The sequence below is a fragment of the Alligator mississippiensis genome, chromosome 15 (genome assembly GCF_030867095.1).
Source record: "Alligator mississippiensis isolate rAllMis1 chromosome 15, rAllMis1, whole genome shotgun sequence".
NCBI lineage: Eukaryota > Metazoa > Chordata > Crocodylia > Alligatoridae > Alligator > Alligator mississippiensis.
The window spans coordinates 33329542-33352100 of record NC_081838.1 but is presented as its reverse complement, the minus strand read 5'-3'; the positions used below and the strand labels follow the sequence as shown (position 1 = coordinate 33352100).

Sequence of the window (22559 nt, the reverse complement as noted above, 5' to 3'; positions counted from 1 at the left end):
AATTATCTTTTCGGTGGTTGAATCTGTGTGTTTATTTGGGGAGAGAAAAATGTCTTTAAGGTGCAGAGTGAGTAATAAGTTGTTAGTTTGATCCTTTAAAGATTGCAAGTATCTTTATTAACATGAATGGTGCACTAATGCCATTAAAACCCTCTTTTTCATAAATATTGATGCCTGATGACCTAATAATCCACTTTACTTTTTCTCTGCATTTTCTATTTTTATTTTCTTGTGTACCCCTACCCAGGGTATTTCCTTATCACCTAAAAGAGGAACAGAATAAGGTGAAACTGATTGTAACTCTTTCTGTTCCTTTCAGCACCTAGCAGTGCTGAGAACAGAAATAATTACATCAGTTGGATTCTCATGCAGGGAGGTATAGATTTCTTGCACTCCTCTTGTTGAATTTAACCTCTTGGTGCTAACTATGGCTTCAGGTAAGTGTTACTAGTATTGAAACTACTAGGCAAACTACTGTGAAGTCAGCAGGAATTGTAATCGTTATTTAAAAACAACAGTTGTTCTTTTTTGTGTTACCAAAGGTCAAACACTTATTTTTTTCCCCCTCTCTTAGGTTTATTTTGAAGTTGCTGACAGTTCAGGCATGATGTCAATGGTTTTGTGGAATTCCTTATGTCCTGAATGGTATAACAGTATAAAGGTTGGCACAGTGCTTCTACTTGAACAGTATGCTGTCAAAACCAGTTTTGCATTTAAAACACAGCCAACCCCAAGGGAGTCGCAGATGAAGAGATTTGCTACAATTGGTTAAGTATTCCAGAAATCTGTTCCGATTCAATTAAAGAAAGCATTATTGCAGCTGACAGTTACAGGAGCCATAGTAAGATTAGGTAGCCTTTCAGCTGACTTGCTTGCGTTCCCATATAAAAACAGGTGAAACGCACAGGACATTGATGGGGTTTCCTGGAGCACTGAGTCTTGGAATTACACCCCATTGCAGATCTATATGGCCAGTTTGCTGCCAATCTTCAGTTTCTTGAGAAGTGTATCCATGTAGGTGTAAGATTATATGCTTCCATGTTTTGTAAGGGGGAAGAGTCCTGTAGCTCTGTTCATCCAGGAGGAGGCCCTAGCTGAAGAACTCCTCTTTATATTGCAGTTCTTTCAGTGAATACAAAACTTGAGCCTCCTTTGGATACTTTGGCATCTCTGCAACCAACAGATGTTTGTAGTGACAGCAGACAGCTTTTTTAAAACAAAACAACTTTAAAATCAACTGGGGTGTAGACAAATGTATCAGATCAAAGGAAGACAAGGTTCCTTGGGTGAATTTGATATCTTTTATTAGACCAACCAAAATGGTTGGAGAACAGTTATTAAGCAAGCTTTCAGGTTCAAAAATCCTTTGTCAGGCTAAGCAAGTTTTAGCAGTTGGTGTGTGCTCTTCCTGGATGGAATGAAAAGTAAACAAACCAGAGGCTGGGCTGGGGAGTCAGTTGCCAGGCAGATTATAATGTATCAAAAATCCAATGTCTATGTTTAGTCCATGATCTCTAGTATCCAGCAGGTTGATGAAATGGAGCTCATAGGCTCATCTCTGGGAAGTGTTGTGTAAGTTTCCCTTGAGGATCAGGACTGAGAGATTGGAGAGAGAGTGGCCCTCCTGTGAGAAATGTGCCCCCACCGGTAATTGGGTGTTTCTGTCTTTGATAGATTTTCGGTGTGCGTTCATTCTGGTGCGCAGTTGTTGTTTGGTTTCTCCTACATATCTTCCATCAAGGCATTTGGTGCATTGGATGAGGTATATTACATTTCTGGAGGTGCAGCTGTAAGATCTTGGGATGCCGATGGCTCTGTTGTGGGGTGTAGTAATAGTGGGGGTGGTGGAGATGTGTTGGCAGGTTTTGCATTTCTTGTCCTGGCACGGTCTGGATCCTTTTGGTGTGTTCTGGGCTTGAGGAAGCTTGCTTCTGGTGATGAGGTTGGCGAGGTTCGGTGCTTGTCTGAAGGCTAGGATGGGTGGCTCTGGGAAGATCTTTTTAAGAATAGGGGCTCTTCCTAGTATGGGTTGCAATTTTTTGAGGATTTTCCATACAGGTTTAAGGGAGGGGTGATAGGTCATAACCAGTGGTGTGCGATTTGTGGGTGTTTTTCTTCTGTACTGCAGCAGTTCTTCACGTGGTATCCAGGTGGCTCTTTCAAACGTGCGATCTGCCTCTGGAGGAGTGTCCTTGCTGGGTGAAAGCCTTTTTAAGATTGGTGAGGTGGCAATCCCGGGTTCATAGATTCATAGATGTTAGGGTCGGAAGGGACCTCAATAGATCATCGAGTCCGACCCCCTGCATAAGCAGGAAAGAGTGCTGGGTCTAGATGACCCCAGCTAGATGCTCATCTAACCTCCTCTTGAAGACCCCCAGGGTAGGGGAGAGCACCACCTCCCTTGGGAGCCCTTTCCAGACCCTGGCCACTCGAACCGTGAAGAAGTTCTTCCTAATGTCCAATCTAAATCTGCTCTCTGCTAGCTTGTGGCCATTATTTCTTGTAACCCGTGGGGGCGCCTTGGTGAATAAATACTCACCAATACCCTTCTGTGCCCCTGTGATGAACTTATAGGCAGCCACAAGGTCGCCTCTCAACCTTCTCTTGTGGAGGCTGAAAAGATCCAGTTTCTCTAGTCTCTCCTCGTAGGGCTTGGTCTGCAGGCCCTTGACCATATGAGTGGCCCTTCTCTGGACCCTCTCCAGGTTATCCGCATCCCTTTTGAATTGCAGCGCCCAGAATTGCACGCAGTACTCCAACTGCGGTCTGACCAGCGCCCGATAGAGGGGAAGTATCACCTCCTTGGACCTATTCGTCATGCATCTGCTGATGCACGATAAAGTGCCATTGGCTTTTCTGATGGCTTCGTCACACTGCCGACTCATGTTCATCTTGGAGTCCACTAGGACTCCAAGATCCCTTTCCACTTCCATGCCACCCAGCAGGTCATTCCCTAGGCTGTAGGTGTGCTGGACATTTTTCCTCCCTAGGTGCAGCACTTTGCATTTCTCCTTGTTGAACTGCAGGGCGTTCTCTTCAGTACAGATGCGGTGGTATCTGAGGGCTTGGCTGTATATCACAACTTTTTTGGTGTGTTTCGGGTGATTGCTGGTTCTGTGCAGATATGTATGTTGGTCTGTGGGTTTCTTGTATACTGTGGTCTGTATTTTACCCTTCTGGATACTGATCATTGTGTCTGAAAAGGGAATATTGGTGCTGAAGTATTCTAAAGAAAGTCGGATGGAGGGGTGGTGACTGTTGAATTTCTGATGGAACTCAATCAGAGATTGCAGGTTCTCACTCCAAATGATGAAGATGTCATCGATGTATCTTAGGTATAGTAAGGGTTTGATGGTGCAGTTCTGGAGGAAGTCTTCTTCCAGGTGGCTCATAAAAAGGTTGGCATACTGTGGGGCCATTTTAGTGCCCATAGCTGTTCCCATCATCTGGAGGAAGTGTTGATTATTAAAAGTGAAATTGTTGTGTGTGAGGATGAAGTGTATAAGCTCAGTAATAACTTTGGGTCTGTATTCTGGGTTGTAATCTTGTTCCTGTAGATATGTAAGGCAGGCTTGGATGCCATCCTGGTGTGGGATGTTGGTATATAGGCTGGTAACGTCCATGGTGGCTAGGAGTGTCTTGCTGGGAAGGTGGTCTATGTTTTTAAGTTTCCGTAGCAAGTCTGTAGTGTCTTGGACAAAACTTGCTCTGTGGGTGACAAGCGGTTTTAGGATGGATTCAACGAAACCTGATATTTCCTCAGTTAGGGTCCCATGGTTGGATATGATAGGTCTGCCAGGGTTCCCTTGTTTGTGGATTTTAGGGAGCATGTAAAAAGTCCCCGGGTTAGGTAGCGGGGGGGATCAAGGTCTGTAGTTTTTCTTGTAATCTTGATGGAAATGATTTGATGGTATTGAGTTTTTTGGTGAAAAGGGGAGTAGGATCTTCTTGTAGTTCTTTGTAGTAGGTGATGTCAGAGAGCTGTCTCTTGGCTTCCTTTATGTAATCCTCACGGTTTAGGATGTCTATGGCTCCTCCTTTATCTGCTGGTTTTATTACTATTGGGTGGTTAGATCTTAGAGATTCTATGGCCTTTTTCTCTGGTAGAGAGAAGTTGTTGTGGTGGCGTGTTTTGCTGATTATTTCATTGTTCACTCTTTCCCTGAAGCAGTCAATGTAGCGGTCAAGGTTAGGGTTTCGTCCACTGCAAGGTGTCCAATCTGATGTTTTTTGGGGCTTTTTGGCATTGATCCTTTCCTGAATGTTGTCAGAGGATGAGTTGTTGTTGGGAGTGGGTTCAGTTTAGTCGTGGAAATATCCTTTGAGGCGCAGGCATCAGAAGAATTCTTCTAGGTCTCCACATTGAAGTATTTTATTAGGGTATTTTTCTGGACAGAAATTTAGGCCTTTAGAAAGGACAGATTTTTCAGTTTTGGTAAGCGTGTGTGTGGAGGATACTCATATAAGTTGCTATGATGCAGCTGTTAACCTGCATGATTCTGTAGCAACACAAGTGTAGCAAAACCACTCCAGCTTTACTTACCCCTGCTTCATTCATTATCCAAGTTAGGGTGACTTAGCTAAGTTGCACCACTGCAGGATCCAGCAGAGGAAAGTATGAGATCATAGCAGTTGATGCATGCTTTCTAGGTGCAGCTCAACCCCACATTTTTTAAAGCAGCAAAACAGATCTGTTCATATTCTGTGTTAGTGTAGCACCCAGCCTGGGTGGGTGCGTTAAGTACTCCCTTTGTGTCTGTGACTTCTGTCCAATGCACTGAAGTAATAGTGCCTTAGGTAGCCCTTGATATGCCGATTCTGTTGAGGAAGGAAATGACTTTCTCTCTGCTGTTTCCCAGCGTGATTTAAAGCCAAGGAATGCCAGTGTGCTCTGTGCAAAGTACTGACCTCCCCACCCTGGGCTTTGTCATCAGCAGTTCTTTCTCCTGTCCTGAAAATGGACTCCCTTTCTCTAATGTACTCGCATTTGAATTAGTCAGTGACACCCTTTCAGAAAAGCCACTCAATTTCCTTGAATCAAGCAAAGCTGTGTACTGGAGAGGGATGGCATATGTGTCTTAGTCTTTTATTAGTGGTGACAGTTTTGCTAATGTAGTTGCCACTCTGCATGAAAATAAACAGTATATGGTACTGCTCAAAGCTGTGTATTTTCTGCCTAATATATTTTGCCTTAAGACCAGATCTTAACATCTGAAGTGTTTATGATGAATTGGCAGGAAAGGGAACTGTTCTGCCAGACAGGGAGATTTCGGTGTGGGGGGAGGGGAAGAAGATGAATGAAAACTGTTAATGATTACAAGTGAGCCTAACTATAATTATAAATTGTCACAGACCTTCCTGCAGCAAAGGGGCATAATAAAATATGCCAGTCTGAGGACTTCTTATGTAAACAAACCATTTTTAATGGTTTGGTGGCATTCCACAATTGTTAATGTGCAAATGACAACAGGGCAATCAAAATCAACATGAGAAGTAAGACCAAGAGGCTGTAAATAGTAATCGCTACACAATAGGAGAATGAAGACAGTAACTCGGTGAAGTGCCATGGGGCATCTGCAGGTTGCAGATGTACTGTAAAAAATGACCCATCTTCTTTCCTCTTAAATGTGTACAGTATTTCTTGTATTTTTTTTTCTCCTTTCAACAAAGAGTTACTCTTTTTTTTACTTAAAAAATACATGTCATAGATTGATGGATGAGCTGTTTTCATGGGCCCTGTAAAAATAGAGAATAGTACTGTAAACTGCAAGAATATCAGAAAAATCTGTAGGGTAATAGATATGGTCCATTTTATATCTATCTGAAAATGCGTTTGCTTTGTTATATTTTTCAGAAAGATCCTGTCAGTGAAATGTCATATTATAGTAAATTGCTAAGATGTCGAAGATGTTTAAAATAGCTTGATTTGAATATTCTTTTATCCATACAGCTCAGAGTATCACCTGCATAAACAGACACCATAAACCATCCCTTTTTGTATCACCCAACCCTGTTTCCAATGAAAAATGGTTCTGTTAACCAAGCTGTGTACAGCCTGAACCATTCTATTTGCTATGTTTAACTTTGCAGATGCCGTGGAATGGCACAGAGAGGGAAATAACAATGCAACCTCTACTTTCTTTGTCTTCTGCCCCCATGACATCTGGTTCCTAACTGCTCGGGCTCATATCAGAACTTGTGCCAGTGGGCTTTACCTGCCTTTCCTTTTGTTCCATCTCTTGGAATTTATCTGAAAATTATGGTGCTCTCTGAGGGTGAAACCAGTAGACAGAGTGGTTAAGAGCCAGTCAGTGTTAATATCAGTACTAGTTGACAGAAGATACTGAAAAAAGCCTCCCTGGCCACCAACAGATTGGTCTATACCAGTAGGTTTAACCTTGGGTGCCTTGACATCCTTTCAGGGGTGCCATTCAATGTTAGCACTGTTAGGTGTGCAAACATGACTCACAAGATCAACTCTGTTTTTAAATAGGAATCTGTAATGTTAAAATCATTCTGACCTGTTGTGATCTGAATTTGCAACAGGAGAATTGCTCTGTAGTCCAAAAAAGGGAATGAAAACTAAGAGCTGGCATTTTTCAGAGCGCCTTGAGTGTTTGAGTGGTGTCTCAAATATAAAAAGGTTGAGAACCACTGGTCTATGTAGTGCTTTTCCTATATATGTATTTCCCCTTTCCTTGTCATGGTTGTAGTCCTTACTCTATCCACATAGAGATCTAGAATCAAGGGGGTTTGTTAGTAATTTAGAAAATGTAATAAAGTTGTTTCATTTTATTCATTCTGTCAAAATAAGTTTCTATTGCTCAAATGCATTTTCATGCTTAAAATACTGTTCTGTCTATTTCCCTCTCCTCTTTCCCCCTCAGAAATCAGCCTGAATGTTCGAGATCCTCCAACTAAAATTACTGTTATTCCCGAATCAGTCGTTAAACTGGAATGGAGATTACCTGAAGTTAAATACTGGTTTATAACTAGGTAAAATAAAGATTTCTATAATTCCTGAAGGGTGAATTTTTGTTAATTAACATTGAATATTGAATGATATTATAGAAAAAATATAATTGTGTCCCTTGCCCCCGCCACCCTTTCTCTTCGGTTTGTCATTTAGGAATTTTTTCTGAGCGATTTCCCTTTTGAGTCATTAACAAGTGTGTGTGTGTGTGTGTGTGTGTATGTATATATATATGTATGTATGTATATAAAAATTCTTCAATTTTTATTTTTAGGTCAGAACTGGATGACTTACCAAGCAGTCATTCCTGTGATATAATTGGCTTTGTGACATTTGTGGGACGGACTGAACGGACAAAAAAGAAAGGTTTCTCTAATAAAAATTGTTTTAAATATTTGACAAAAATTAGTTTTAATGGTGTAATTGTGTGCGTATTTGTTTTGGACAGGACATGGTGAAGATTTTTGGACAAGCCGCTGGGTACATGTTATTGATGGGACCTCAGATCAGCCATTCATAATGGAATTGTTTGCCACATCTCAGCCAGATGTATTTGAACGTATTCACCCAAGTATTTATCTTTTATAATATTATGATAATTGTATTTTCTTTTTTATTTCAATGCAAAATACATTCTTAGATGAGCATGAATTTTGAGCATCAGACATCATTACCTTAAAAAAAATAGCAGTATAGATTTTCCTTATCCCAAATCAAAAAATAAATGACCTGAATGAAAGCAAACCCAAACAAGGCACCCCTCAACAAAATTGGTAACCAGTACCATGCCATAATGTGCCCAGTAATCTAGGTAAGATGGGCTGTTTTGCTCTGGTTCAGACAAAGTTGAATGAATCTGAGTACATAAGAGAATATCTGACTGACATTCCCATTCTCTCTTCTGAGGTGAAGCCCTTCTCATAAAAGTCCACTGACTCTATAGCTATGTCAGTTCTGTATAGTGGGGAGGTAGTCTCTCAACTAAACAAGTTCAAAGCCATTTAGAACTTTAAATGTCACAAGTAACTCTTTAAACTCCACTCAGAAAACAATATGAAGCTAGTGGAAATCACAGAGCACTAGTGAAGTGTTTGGAAGGATAATCAGGTTAATAAGGCTCCCCATTTGTTCATAATCTTCAGTTTCTGCATCGAGTTGTTAAGAGAGAACTTTGTGTTCTTGAGTTGACCTGAGGTAGAAATAATTGTAGGAACGTCAATAAACATTGCTAGGAACATACTGCCCAGGTGGAGATAGAGTAAGGCCTGCTTAGAAATTCTGCTTTCTTTATGATTGTCTAATAAAAGCAATGGCTCCAAGTACTGCCTCCAGCTACTAATATCTACTAACAAATGGAGAAACACGCACCATCCGTTAGATGCACTAATGCAGTTATTGGCTAGCTCTCATCCATGACTGTACTCCCCTGATCCCTGGTACTTGTCAGAACTGGCTGACAAGATGAGAGAGTGCATGCAAAATCTGGATATAATTGAGATGCATGTAGTACCTACCCCTTGGCTCACTTTTCTGAGGGACTTGCAAAGATAGGTTAGAACACTTGGTAAATGTATATTTGAAGTCACTTCAGGATGATAAACAGTTGCCTAAAACTATAAGATCTCTCAGCCAGGGAGAAACAGCTACACAGCAGTCACGTGATGCACTGGTCCTGGAGCCTGATCAAACACAGTGAAATCAGTGGGAGACTTCCCGTTGACTTCATTCCATTTTGAAGCAGATCTATAGGCACTAGAAAATAAGGTCTTAGAATTTTTGTGCTCTTTTTATTCTAATTGTTTTTAGAATGCATATGATTGTCAGAATTCTCATATATAGAGAGACTGCACATAGTTTGACTTCAGAGAATATACTGGTAAGACTTCAGCTGAAGTCATTAGTAGCACAGCTGTACAAATCAGGCACTTCATTTTGTGCATAAATAAAGATTTGAACGTGTAACTTTTGAGCACTCAAGTTTGAAAATTTTCATCTAAAACTTTCATCTAACTGCACCATATACTGAAGTGATGGATTGGTAGCAGGATATGAAGCATGTGCATCTTTAAGCTGCTCATTTGTATGTAGAGCAGACTGAGACTTTTTTTTGTATGAAACAAGTCTATGTTTTTAGCCTAGACCCCTAGTAGGTAAGAGTCCATATCACAAAGACTGCAGTGACACTTTTTACCCACATCAGCAATCCTAGCAAAGTCTAAGAATTGACTGAACATCAGGAATTAACTGCATATTCACTCCAGGGACTACTTTCATGTCAAGGATAAAGCATGTTGAAAGGCACTTTAGGAAACATAGTAATATTCTGTTTTATTTAAAATTCTATTGACTTGGCTAATATATTTCTGAATATCTTTTCCAACTGCTTAGTCAAGATAATCCAGACCCTATTTATCCTGCTCTCATTAAAAAGACTGAACTGAATATTTTTATTCCTAGGTATGATTAATTGTTTTCATGTCATTGACTGCAGCAGCTTTTAAGGAATTTTTATATTCTCTAGTATTTAGTATTTGGTGTTTCTTTTCTGCTTTGAACATGACTGAAGTTGATGAATCTTTTTGTCCAACTGTACCACCTTCAATAGCACTTTCTTTCCCTTGCCAACAGTGATTAGTATGCATCACAGAAACATCAGTGATCTGAGTGACTACAGCTCTAACCAGTGGAGCGTGATGAGAGTTCATGGCTAGGGGCAAAGAAATAAACTGCTGTTTCTCATAAAATAGTCACTGCTGTGTTTCTGGGTTAAGGGAAAGGGGTATGGATTGGTAGGGCTTCTGTGACGAATGGTGTCACAGCTGTTAACCTCTTTTAACCATCACATTCTTTTTCAAACTAATTGACATGAAAATGAGTGAAATCAAATGTAAAATTGTACCTTACTTTTAACTGTTACTTCTAGTTGTTTGCATTGGCTGTTTCTTCCCAGTAGCTGATAATAAAGAACTAGTTAGTTCTTCCATTGGACAACGCCCTCTGAGCTTCAAGCTTTCTTTTTTTGTTTATAGTAGAAAAGTAATATTAAGACCTTTCCAAAATTTTAATGGGAAAAAAACCAAGACGGAGAAGGACCAATCAATAAACTAACCAGAATAACTGATAGCCTAGTATTTCTGGAGCTCATATTGGAAACCCGTTTTCAAGTCCCTTCTCTGCCAGATTCAGAACAAAGACTTGAGCCTAGATCTGTCACATTCCAGAGAAATCCTTTAATCCACATTATATAGAATCAGTGCATCCCTCTCTCTTGCCTTCCAAATGTTTAATCATTAAAAAAAAAGGCTTTTCACATCCAGCTCTGATTGCTAGAATATAGGAACTAGGGGCTAACACAGTATGTGGATTTCAGATGGTTTCGAATGTTCTGGGGAAATCATGAAGACTTAAGTTCTTGTGAATAAATCAAGTAGGGTACTAAACTAATATCCCTGGGAAAGTTCAAAGTATTATAGTGCACCTCTTAAGTAGCCTAATGAAAGAGTGGGCTTGTTTTTTGTTAACACTTATGGCATTTGGGTGGTTTGTTATGCCTAATTATTAATCTGTACCTGAATATCACATTCCAGAGAGAAAAATGTATCTATATCTTTCAAGTAAACTTGCTTTTAATCGTATCACAGCTGTTTAGGGCCCTAATCTTGTGTACACACACGCACATAAGCTTAACACACATCAGGATATCCTTGTTGCATCTTTAACAACTGCAAATCCAGTTAGATTCCACATGGCAATCCCTTAACACAAAGTTAAAGATTAAGCATATATTTCAGGGTTTGTAGAACTGGGAACTAAGCTATCTTTGTTTTTAGTATCCATTTTGATATGGAAAACTTTGAAACTGCAATACTATTAATGATATATTATTATCAGCTGAATTTATTTCTTTCTCTCTAGTGATGTGCTTAGTGTGTACACAGATGAGACTGGTACGAAACATCACTGAACGTCCTTTACCCATTTACCTTACAACATCGAATGAGAGTCAGATATTCATTACAGGTAAATGCATTTGTTTTAAACAAATAAATTTGTATATGGTTATACATCTACCATTTTAGAAAATGAGATCCTGGAGCTGTTATAGATCTCTGTGAGTTTTATTGATACAGAAGAACAGCAGTCTGCTTTTATAGCAAATTCAGCTATTACGCTGTTGCATACCTTGTCATGCTCCTTCCATTTTACTGAAAAGCAGTTTTAAAAATCCTCTGTTCTCTGTCCCTGGTTGGATACAGTTAAGTTTTCTCTTTCTTAAAAAAAATAAGTTTTCTCTTTTCCCCCCATGCCCTAATGTATCTAAGTCTTATTGGATAGATTAAAACCTGGGACCAGTCAAGTTTCAGCAGTTCCAGGAAAGTAGTTAGATTTCCTCTCTGAGACACATGCAGAAAGAGAAAAGAAAAGATTGATTTTTTTTTTCTGTAGATAGAAGCCAATTGAAGTGACCTGGTTAATTCTTTTATTTTAATTCCTAAATCTTTTGTTTTAATAGGGTGGCACAAAGGTCAACCATATACCAAGGATCCGAAAGTGAAAAGCTTTATTACGTGGATTAAAACTCAAAACAAAGCTGATCTTATGAAGAAAGCTGTCATTGGTGGATATTACCCTTTTCCACCATTGCCAAATACCTTTCTGGAATACTGTAAAAACAATAGAAGTATAAATAAAGGTATAAACACCCCCTATATGTGCATGCCCACTTTCTTTTGGATCCTCCTTCTAGAGCATTTAGTCAGGAAATGCATTATGTTAATTGTTACACAAATGCATCTTAAAAATTGATTCCATAGCTGCTATTGATAGACGAGACCTTCTACTGATGTAAATTGTTATAGTTATGTTAACTACAGTGGATCTATAATGGTTCACACTGATTGTGCATCTGTCCTTATGAGTTTGCACTGTAGATGTTCTGTTCTACTCCATCTTCAAACTCAAAAAACTCATCATACTAAAGAACATAAAGTGCAATGATGTTAAATAAAATTCAGCACAGCATATTAAATGGAAACTTACTTGCCTATAATTATGTATTTACTTGATATTATTTCTGAGCAGACTAAAAAGGTTTGGTCTTCAAGTAGTCTGCAAATGATATGGAAGGGGAAATTCCTCCAAAGTTCAATTGTGGATCAATTTGACATTTTAAGTTTAGCAACAATAATGTTCAATGTTCTTGTATGTGTCCAGCATTCATACATTTTGGTGGGACTGTATTTCTTTAAAAATGTTAAGTTTGTGGGAATTGCTTTTTTTCAGTTGAATCAGTCTTGAAAATCATAAGTGAAATGGAGAGGGAGCTTGAAGACTTGCACTACAGGGAGCACAGGCGCATCACTATTCAGGGAATAATTAGCGTTATAAGATATGTCAGCTGTAGCAGTGCAGCTCAAGATGCCTCAGGATTGGAACAAGTTCAGGTACAGTGCTTGATAATTAAGGGTATAACACTTAAGATGTTATGATCATAATTACAATTGAGATCTTTTGCATTTACATTCAGAAGCATATACATTGTCTTTGATTAACTTAATTTATGAATCTGAGAGCAAAGAAGTTTTAATTTTGAGAGTCATATTTTAAAACTTGCACAACTTAAATTTAGTAGTTTCCTGTGAGAGTTTTCTGACAGTCCTCCATCAAATTGCTTTATGTAAGTGTTCTGAAGTTAAATTAATTAAAGTAAATTGGGGATTGAGAAAACTATTTTGAATATATGCTGCCACTTTCAAGATAGAATTGTTTTTTAAAAACCTTGATTAGCCAGGCAAAGTAAATCTCATAGCTAGTGTGAGTGTGGTAAAAGATTGAGACCTGGGTGTCTTTAAAAGTTACCGCAGGGAAAAGTATCTGAGGAACCACTTATCTTTTTTCCCATTTGAAGACAAAATAGCTTTAGTTCAGGGGTCAGCAATGTTTTTAGGCAATGTCAAAAATACCTGCAACCTTAACTTGTAAGGTGTTGGCATGCCAGAGGCAGGTGGCAGAGGAGCCCAATCCTTGTCATGGCAGAACAGCCCTGGCTTTTCCCAAGGCATGCATGCCAAGCAAAATTCTTTTGCATGTTACACACTGTCACTTATGCCAGGGGTTACTATTTTATGCTTTAATTGCTATTTTTTGTCCCAGCCACCATCTAAGACTACTGTAAAGCATTCTAAGAAGCCTGTAGAGGATCGTGTTAACAAGGGGAAAGACAGAAAATGTGAAGACAAAGAAGATCCCACTTCACGGTGTGCTCCCCTTGAACAGCATCACCATGCAACTGTGTTAACCAGAAAGAGTGCAGTCAAGAGAAAGATCATGCATTGTCTAGACTTTGAACAGTAAGCCTTTTGCATAAACTGCAGTTATATTTGTTTCATTTCAGTTCCCTACAGTTATATAGGACGGGTTTTAAAAAGAAGCCCCTAATGACTTAGTAGGACAGTTCCCATTGGAAAGTAGTTGACTGAAACTATCCGCAACTCAGTTGAAAGATGGATAATCCTTATTCAGAATAGATCTGGTCTTGCTGACAGACAGGAAATCGGTGGAAACAGAATTGAAGCCTAAAGCCTCTGAGAAGGATTTTCAGAAGTAAATACGGAGATGCAAACCCTCCCTTGTAGTACTTGGCAGCTACTACTCAGGTGACAGCGGTCTGACTGAAGTGCTCTCATCTTACCAGTGATGATGCTGTTCTGCTATCAGAATCTGGCAAATTTTGAAATTAAAAAAGCTAACTCTCTAGTAGTGTGTTCTACAGTGATTAGTTGAAGAGTTAATATTGCTACAGTAGTAAAGAATACAGCTTTTTCCAAAAATGTTAATAGTAGCTTAACATTAGACCAAGGGGTGTGAAACTGGCTGTTGGAAGGTCAGATACTCTATCGGTCCATTGAGCTGCATTCGACCCCAAGCAATATTTTCTGTGTTACTTGCTGATTTTTATTTATTTATTTTTTTTAAGTTGGACCGTTTTTAATTTGCAGGGCAGGTTGAAACATGAGTTCTATGGCTGCGTGCAAACATTTTTCTTTTTCATTTAAAAAATGAAACTTTCAGTTGTTCTCTGCCAAAAAGAATAGAAACCAAAAAAGCAATTAGGATATTGCAGTTTTACACTCCATGTGGTGGTTTTTTTTATCTGCAAAATTAAAAGGCTAAATTTCCAGCTGCTCAGTTAGCACCATTTAAATCAGAATCCTAGTCACAGCACTCAAAATTAGATCAGGATGAAACCACTTTTAAAACTTGGCCAGCAAAAGGTGATAGTGTTATATTTTAATTGTAGGTATTTTTTAATTTAACCTTCTTTATAGCCCCAGAGCTGGGCTTTGTCCTTTACACAGCCAATAAAGGCAATCTTCTATCTTTTATAGGAGTTATTAATATGGATTGTTTGGCTAAATGACAAATATGGAGAGCTAAAGCAAGGGAGAAAGGAATAAATGTCTTTAGTGGCTGGGTTATAGTGGCCAGACAAGCCGTGGCTCTGTCCTACATCTGCCCCACCCCACCCCAGCGGGGCAGCCCTTGCCCCTGCCCCAGCCCTAGCCCCACTTTCTCCTTCATTGCAAGGGCCTGGATCTGCCTCCCTCCATGCCCCTTCCCTTCCTCCTCCCCTTCCACCACAACACTTACCAGACGGACACTGCTCTTCAAGCCGCCAGGGTGCATATCGGAAATTGGATTGGTATTGGCCGATATGCCTCCTTATAAATTGGCTATCGATATCAGCCCCCAAAATCTCTTAACAGTGCACCCCTAATGACACGTACTAACAATGTGCCATAATTGGTGCTACTGCACATTAGTGCAGATGAACACTTTTTATGTGACACTGATGCACAGTAGAGTAATTCTACTGCACATTAGTGCATTAGCAGGGTTTTTGCCAGCTGTGCTAATGTGCGGTAGAATTATTGTGCTGCAACATTAGCATTTTGTGTAGACATGCCCTGTATGTATCATTTTAGTTCCCTTGGAATTTTGCAGGGGTAAGAGGGGATCACTGACCAAAGGGAGTAAAATGTTGATTGCTGGAGAACTAGTTCATTTCACTGAAAATTAAAATATAATGAAATCCAGTGTATTTCACTCAACTGTCACAGCAGGATAACATGTAAAATCATTTGAAACCTTTTCTTTGCCACTTTAGGTTTTGGATGATGGTCTAGCACCATGAGTTCATTACTGTTTTGTGTCTTCAGTTGCTGAAGTGTGTTAATATCACAGTACAACAGCACACTCTGTAGCCTTTTTAGAACTAGTATAGAAACCTGTTTAAAGTCTGTGACGTTTGGCTTTGCGCAATGCTTGACTATCAGGGCCATCCCTAGCGGGGGGCGAATCAGGGCAGCCGCCTTGGGCCCCATGCTTTGGGGGGCCCCGTGGAGCCGGCTGCAGTGACTCCGTGGTGCTGCCGGCTTTACATCCGGGTGCTCGGCACCCTGCCGCCGAATCTGCTGCTGGCTTCCTTGCGTCCAGGGGTAGGGCCCTGCACCCTGCTTGAGTCATCTCTGTTGACCATGTCACACATCCACTTCCACAAATGACCAGTAGAGGGCAAATTTTCACAGATGCTTCCTGTCTTGTGTGCTTTGACAAAGTTGTTCTTATCAAAATAGTGTTACTTTTCTCAAATTTGATTTAATAGTTTATGATGGGAAGGTGATCAGTAATTCTTCTTTCTGTGAGTTGATCCAGTTTATCATAAAGACCTTTTCAAGGTCTGAACTCTGGTAATTATTGGAATTTGAGTAATTTATAACAGGTAACAAAAATAATTTACTAATTTTAGCTGAATCCTGCAAACCTCAGGTTTTACTATAATTTTATTTTTACAGCTTGGATGAATTTCATCAAGAAGATTCTATGTCTGAAGACGTTAGACTGGCTGTGCCGGATGCTTCAGAGTCCTGTACTGGTATGTCTAAATATTTGATTAAACTTTGATCCATTTTAGTACCATATCGTTTGCAAGTCGCTTAGTATTTGTTTATACTAGTGCTAAATGACTGCATGGTAACAACTATGCAGTCAGTTTCTTGTGTAGATGAGGCCTGTTTCTTAATCTTGCTGCTCTGTTGACCCAAATATACTGGTATTCTCCTTGGCCCTCCAGAACAGCAGTCTTTAAAAGTCAAAGACAAACGCAGAGTGGGCGGACCAGGATGTAACATATCAGTGAGTCATCAGTATGGGGATAGTATTCTTTGGTTTGGGTTTCAGTTTTAAATTAAATAGCCCAGATTTTCTTCCTCCATGTTTGAAAAGTAAACCCTGAATATTTTTCTTAAACTAAAACTATTACTGGGCTAGAAGGATAGATTTAATTTCTCAGTTGACTGTTACTACACGTTGCTTGGCCCAACTTCTAATTCACTTGAATATTTTGGTTTATATTCTTTTGGCTATTTCTCTGACTGAGTGGCAGAATTTCATCTGTAATCTGTCGGATTCTGATGTCTGTCTTGGAGGCTAATACCCCTTAATTTTCTTTCTCCTTCCTAAGTCAGATGTCTCTCTGCATTTTGCTCTTCGTTTCTCTTAATGTATTGTATATATTGTTCATGTGCTGTTTTTATTGTGTATTGATTATTGCCTTACTGATTTTACGTTACATCTTTGCACTTTTCCAAGAGCCTTTAGTAGATTAAAATTCTAAATGCCAATCAAACTCTTACAAACTAATATAAAACAAAAACCTGTAAACTGACAAAGTAAAATTCCATTTAGTGTAAAATAAGAATGGCATCTTCTATTGCATTAAGATCTGTTCTGACATACTGAAGAAATTTAGCCTTTAAGAAAGCTTGAAAAATCCTAAAATATTTTATTCAATCCCTTTCTATTCTCTTTTAAACTTGAGAGATGTACTTTTCTCAGCATTGTCTCTTAACTTTTTTAACCAGAAACTTGGGTAGTCATAGATGTTAAGATTTTGGTGCAGCTAACCTTTTCAGGATATCTTGTAGATGTTTATACAGTGAAGAAAATGATTACATAATTTCAATATTTTTTTTGTATTCAAAGCATTAGGTATGAAAAAAAAAACCCCTTATGATAATATAGTTAGTTAGTTGGGTCAATAACAATATCACAAAAAATCTTAGCCTCATATGTTTCCTAGACCTTCACATCTACCACAGCACACCAATCCTACCATGATAATATATTAACATGACATTATCAGTACTGTAAAGGAATTTCACAGAACCTTGCTCACTTTTTGTCTTAAATTGGAGAATTATAAGCTGGGAAACTCCCTTCTTGAGAGCATGGTGGCAGAAAGAGATCTTGGAGTCATTATTGACTCCAAGATGAACACAAGCGGACAATGTGAGGTCATGGACGGTAGGGCTAACCATACCTTGTCGTGCATCCACAGATGCATCTCAAGCAGGGCCAAGGAGGTGATTCTCCCACTCTATGCGACACTGGTCAGGCCACAGCTGGAGTACTGCGTCCAGTTCTGGGCGCCGCGCTTCAGGAGGGATGTGGACAGCATTGAGACGGTCCAGAGGAGGGCCACCCGCATGATCCGGGGACAGCAGGGCAGACCCTATGAAGAGAGGATACGGGACCTTAACCTTTTCAGCCTTCGCAAGAGAAAGCTGAGGGGGGACCTGGTGGCCGTCTATAAACTCACCGCGGGGGGACCAGCAGGGTTTGGGAGAGACCCTGTTCCCCCTAACGCCGCCCCCCAGGGTAACAAGGAATAACGGCCACAAATTGTCAGAGAGTAGGTTTAGACTAGACATCCGAAGGCACTACTTCACAGTCAGGGCAGCTAGGATCTGAAACCAACTTCTAAGGGAAGTGATGATGGCTCCTACCCTGGGAGTCTTTAAGAGGAGGCTTGATGTCTACCTGGCTGGGGTCATTTGAGCCCAGTTTTCTCTCCTGCCCAGGGCAGGGGGTCGGACTTGATGATCTACAAGGTCTCTTCCGACCCTACTTTTATGAATCTATGAATTATAATCCTGTTGTTTAGACTGTATTGACAGTCTAATGAACACCTTGCTGGGGTCGTTTGACCCCAGTACTCTTTCCTGCCATGGTAGGGGGTTGGACTTGATGATCTGCTCAGGTCCCTTTTGACCCTACAAACTATGAAACTGTGATATCAGAGGAAGGGAAAGGTACAGTGTGCTCTTGTGTTAAAAAAAGTCTGACTTCCTTTAGAATACAGTCTTAATAGAATTTCTTTCATCAGCTCTGTAACAGATGTTATGCAAGTGGGTTAAATCAACTACTATTTTGAGTGCGCTGTGTAAGTCGTAAATCTCTCGATCTTTCTCTCCTTTCAGAAGTGGTTTCATATGGCATTAACAGCTCTGCAGAGCAGAGGCTTTTAGCATGATACCACAAATTTGTTTGTAACATAATTATAATAGTTAAATGAAGGCTAATTCCAGTTTAAAGAAAAACAAATTCTGCCTTTTACATGAAATAATTGAAGCACATTAATCTTCTCTGATATGGAGCTACCAGTACTACACAGGGAGTTGTTTATAGGTATTTTTTTATTCGGTCAGAATTCGAATAGAAACATTAGTATTACATTCGTTTGGAACACTGCTAGGAGGAGGTTGGTTTAAGGCCCCAGAACCTAATTAGTATTTAGCCAGTTTTAAAAACAGTCTTGCTGTTTTTCTTGGTGTATGAAAATGTCTACCATGAAGGTTTAAAACATGCCAAATTTCTCCTATTTTTCCTCCTATTTTATGTATTTTTTTTTATCCAGAACAATAAAAATGATTTCTTGTAAAGCTTTAGTCCCACAAGTTGAAAAAAAGAATGGAATGGATATTGTATATCCAATCTTTCAAAGAACACACAGCAGGTTATTTTTCCTCCTCTTTTTTTGTGTGGATGTTAGCTGATTTAAATAACATGCACTTGCAATTTCCTTACTGATTTTTCATATTGTATGCAACATACAAGTGCACTTGAGTCTGAGAGTCTTATGATGCCATTACCATGTTCCAAAGAAAATGGAGCTGTTACACAGTGAATACCTGCAGTGGTGGCCATCAGAGGCACTTTAGGGAAGGCATTTGTTCTTTAAAGTTACTTACGGTATGGACACACAACACTTAGACCAGTTTAAGTACAGTTTAAAATGGAGAGACATACCAAGCCCATTAAACTGGTTTAAAGTTGTCTGGAATGGTTTAATAGTGTACCTGGAAAATCAGGTACTCTTTTGAATCGGTGCACTGTAAATGGAGTACATATTACATGTGGACACCATGGGTTTTGTGACATAGCTGTGGTCCTACACTGCAACGCTCCTCACCCTCTCTGCTGTTGCAACTGGCTGCTCTGGTATATGGCCAGAACTCTACTGCCCCATTCCCCACCTCCGTTTTTTTTCCTGGCACTTTTTATCCATGGGCCCGAGCCCAAGGCCCCCTCCCCCTTGTTCAGTAAAAACTTTTTGACATCTGTGCGGGCTGGGAGCGGTCCGAGGCTTTTGGGGGTGCGTGGCGGGCTGTGGCCAGGAGCCCACAACGGTAGGGTGGGTACTTTTGCACGACGGACTAGAATTAGGCACGGACTCGTAGCGGTTGAACAAAGAAAACTTTACTTACACCATAGATGGTTGCGGTGCAGGCAGGAAAACTTGCTTGCGTTGCAGTTACAAACGAACACACGTGGAGTTTGCTAGGCTCCACCGAAGACACACAAGCGGAGTTTGCTAGGCTCTGCTAAACGAACACGAGCAGAGCTCTGGATACTCTTGACAAGCGCACAGAAAAGAACGTAGATACGTCTTAAGAATTTAACGAACGAGACGGGAAGAGGTTGGTGGTTGATTAGGCCGCCGAACTCCTCTAAGACACACACAAAGTTTCTATTACTCTGCTGCGTGATCAGTCTCCCCACAAGATGGATGTGGAGTCCTCTTCAACTTGGGCGGAAACTGTTCAAACCTTTTATACAGCTAGCAAGCCAATCGCTAGCCGCCACGTGGGAATAATTTAGAAACAGCCAATAGTGGGAAACAAATTTACATATGGGTGGCAGGAACTTCTTTGCACCGGGGTTTTCTCTATGCAACTGAGAATTGCACCGTGCAAAGAAAGCTCCATGTGGCGGAAAATAATTCTGCAGTGCCGAAGCACACACAAAACCATTGGGTCATGACAACATCCAACTGTGTCTTCACTCCCTATTTAATTGCAGCTCCTCATCATGACCCCTAACCCCTGGGAATCCAAAAACATAGGTTTGAGCATTCCTTTCCTCTTGCCCTCCTGAGTCCCCACAAATTAGGTGCACGTACTGACATTTGATCTAGATCAGGCAACTTTATTGAACTCATGTTTAGGAGAGAGAGGAAAGCACAAAAGTGGAAGTGCCTCAGCCCCAGGTCACCCACACTCTGGAACATCCCTAGAGTGGATGCAAGCACTTCTTCCCTCCACACCCCACCCTACCTCACCCATTGCAAGGCAAGCTGGACAGCTGGACTCCCAGGCTTTGTGTCACAGCCACAGTACTTTAGCTACCTAAAAGGTGACTGATCTGCCTTAAACACTAGGGTGTTGCATCTGTGAAAACTACCGAACAGCAACAATTGTGGGCTGTTTCTCAGTGACATTTCAGAGCTGTTCAGTTGTAACATATGTCACCATCCTCAGTAGCAGTGTCTGTCATTGCTTTACAAGCAGTTTCTTTTCCTTTTGTTTCCATTTTAATCATGCCTTCTGTCATTAGTAAGACCTTAGATGGCTTTTCTGCTTTGCCAAGGTTAGTGGGTCTTACTCTAGTGATTATACTTTTTAGAAGGAATGGACCAGTGAAAGATGCTGACATTCTGCGCAGGTTTAAAGGTAATTTGAAACAGGACTGTCCAACTTCTAAGTGACCGGGGACTGCACCCCATGTGGGCTGCATTAGCAGAACATTCAATGGTGTGAGCTGTGGGCCAACTGGAGCTGCTGCTGAGCAGGTGCCCCCCACCCACACACTCTCCACTGCATGCATGGGCAACCCCTTCCCCCCCCCCCAAAAAAAACAAAAAACTGTTATGCTGGGCAGAATGGGCGGCCCCACCCTCAGCTCGCTGGTCATGGGCCACCCTGCTGCGCCATGCCAGGTTTTCCCCAGCTGTGTGCTGTGCCCCACGACACCACCTGTGAGGGTGAGAGCAGGAAGCAGAAGCCAGAGAAGGGAAGGGAAGCCCAAAGACCCTGGCTGCAGCAGCATCTAGAGCTACAGAAGGAACAGCAGCCTCATGAGAGCCCAGGGCCTACAGATTAACCCCTCATGGGACAGATGCAGCCCCTGGGCTGCCATTTGAACAGCTCTGACTTGGAACATAACTGTGAAACCAAAATGAATTATCTAACAAAATGGTGTTGGGACAGGTATTTTTGAGCATGAGGGCTGAGGATCAAATTAACTGTTAAACCTTACTCAAGAATATAACATCTGCTGTATACTATAAAAAATTATACTAAAGTTTTTAAAAAGCATTCGATGCACTAAATAAATCCAAAACATAGTTTATTTTAGTTGCTTTTAGTGGAAGATTGTACAGTCATATTCACAATACCATTTGATGGTACAGACTGGAAAAATACCTATGCAACAGACTCACCTAGGACAGCAGGGCTTCAAATACTTGCTTTGCTTTGGTTGGTAGTTTTCGTGGCGGGCCAGTAGGGGGAGCTCCTGCGTTGAGCCTCCCACCTCACTATGCCCGTCCACGTGACTCCCCAGGGGCGCCTAAGCCCTGGCAGACTCCCTTTCAAGCCCCACCGCAGAGTCTGGGGGTAACGTGCTACCACCACCCCGAGAGGGGACCTTCTAGGTTCTGTGTCCTTGGGGAAACACAGGCCTAATAGTCCTACAGGTACTCGACCCAATACAAGCATTGGGGCTCCTCCCCAAGTCGGGGGCCAAAAAGAATAGTCTCCTTTAGTCCGCAGACCTAAGGGGCCTCTTAGGCATAATTAAACCCACCCCTCAATAAGTCTCCTACACCAGTCACAAAGGAGAACTTCATTGGGTTAGAATAGGGTAAGAGGTAGAGCACTATCAAGGGATTACCATTGAGCAAAACAGTCTGGCTGAGGTCGCCGTTTGATACGCAAACTCATCGCTGCGAGCTGACTAGCTGTCTAGAAACACTTACAAGTATCAGCCAGAAGATGGTAGAAATCTGGCTCAGAGATTTCCAGAGAGAGAGCGTTTCATTTGGATCACACTCTCTCCCTGTGTCCTGATGCTTGTGCCATGCTGGTAAAATGGCTTTTCTCCCTTCTTCTTGGACCAGGCCCTTATATAGCCTTTCTGACCTCAGCAGCCCAGTCCAATAGAAGCCAGCAGTGTTGGTAACTAGCCAACCAATTTAAAAAGCATCACTGGTTACCTGGGCAGAGGAGCAGGGGCTTTTCCCTCCCCCACTCAGGTGACCAGAGGGACCACGCCCTCGGCACCAGGCTTTTGTCACGTAGGCAGAGAGGAAAATCCCCCCTCCCTTAGGAATTCGACCCCAGTGTCCCAAGCTGACCGGGACAGGTTTCTGGAGGGAGACACAGACGGTGGCATTTCTGCCACC

The 22559-nt window shown here is 41.0% G+C and overlaps 2 protein-coding genes across 3 annotated transcripts in view; one reads left to right on the top strand and one right to left on the bottom strand.

The window, feature by feature from the left end:
- LOC132245813 (RPA-related protein RADX-like) overlaps positions 1-22559 on the top strand; it is a 32059-nt gene that overhangs the window by 2725 nt on the left and 6775 nt on the right. For both annotated transcript variants that reach the window (XM_059718860.1, XM_059718859.1), the window contains exons 3-11: positions 575-767; positions 6888-6996; positions 7248-7339; positions 7422-7544; positions 10889-10993; positions 11487-11666; positions 12257-12417; positions 13127-13323; positions 15829-15908. In XM_059718860.1, coding sequence (XP_059574843.1) covers positions 575-767; positions 6888-6996; positions 7248-7339; positions 7422-7544; positions 10889-10993; positions 11487-11666; positions 12257-12417; positions 13127-13323; positions 15829-15908 — 1240 coding nt within the window. The remainder of the gene's footprint in view (positions 1-574; positions 768-6887; positions 6997-7247; positions 7340-7421; positions 7545-10888; positions 10994-11486; positions 11667-12256; positions 12418-13126; positions 13324-15828; positions 15909-22559) is intronic.
- On the bottom strand, positions 761-20932 carry LOC132245814 (uncharacterized). Its single transcript, XM_059718861.1, has 3 exons — positions 19582-20932; positions 17355-17546; positions 761-5736 (listed from the first exon to the last, which is right to left on the bottom strand). The coding sequence occupies exon 3, from the start codon at positions 3828-3830 to the stop codon at positions 2328-2330; it is 1503 nt and encodes a 500-aa protein (XP_059574844.1). The 5' UTR covers positions 3831-5736; positions 17355-17546; positions 19582-20932; the 3' UTR covers positions 761-2327.

Bases quoted from the DNA above. Each gene is read 5' to 3' on its own strand.
- LOC132245814 (XM_059718861.1), bottom strand. From the start codon at position 3,830: ATGCTCCCTAAAATCCACAAACAAGGGAACCCTGGCAGACCTATCATA.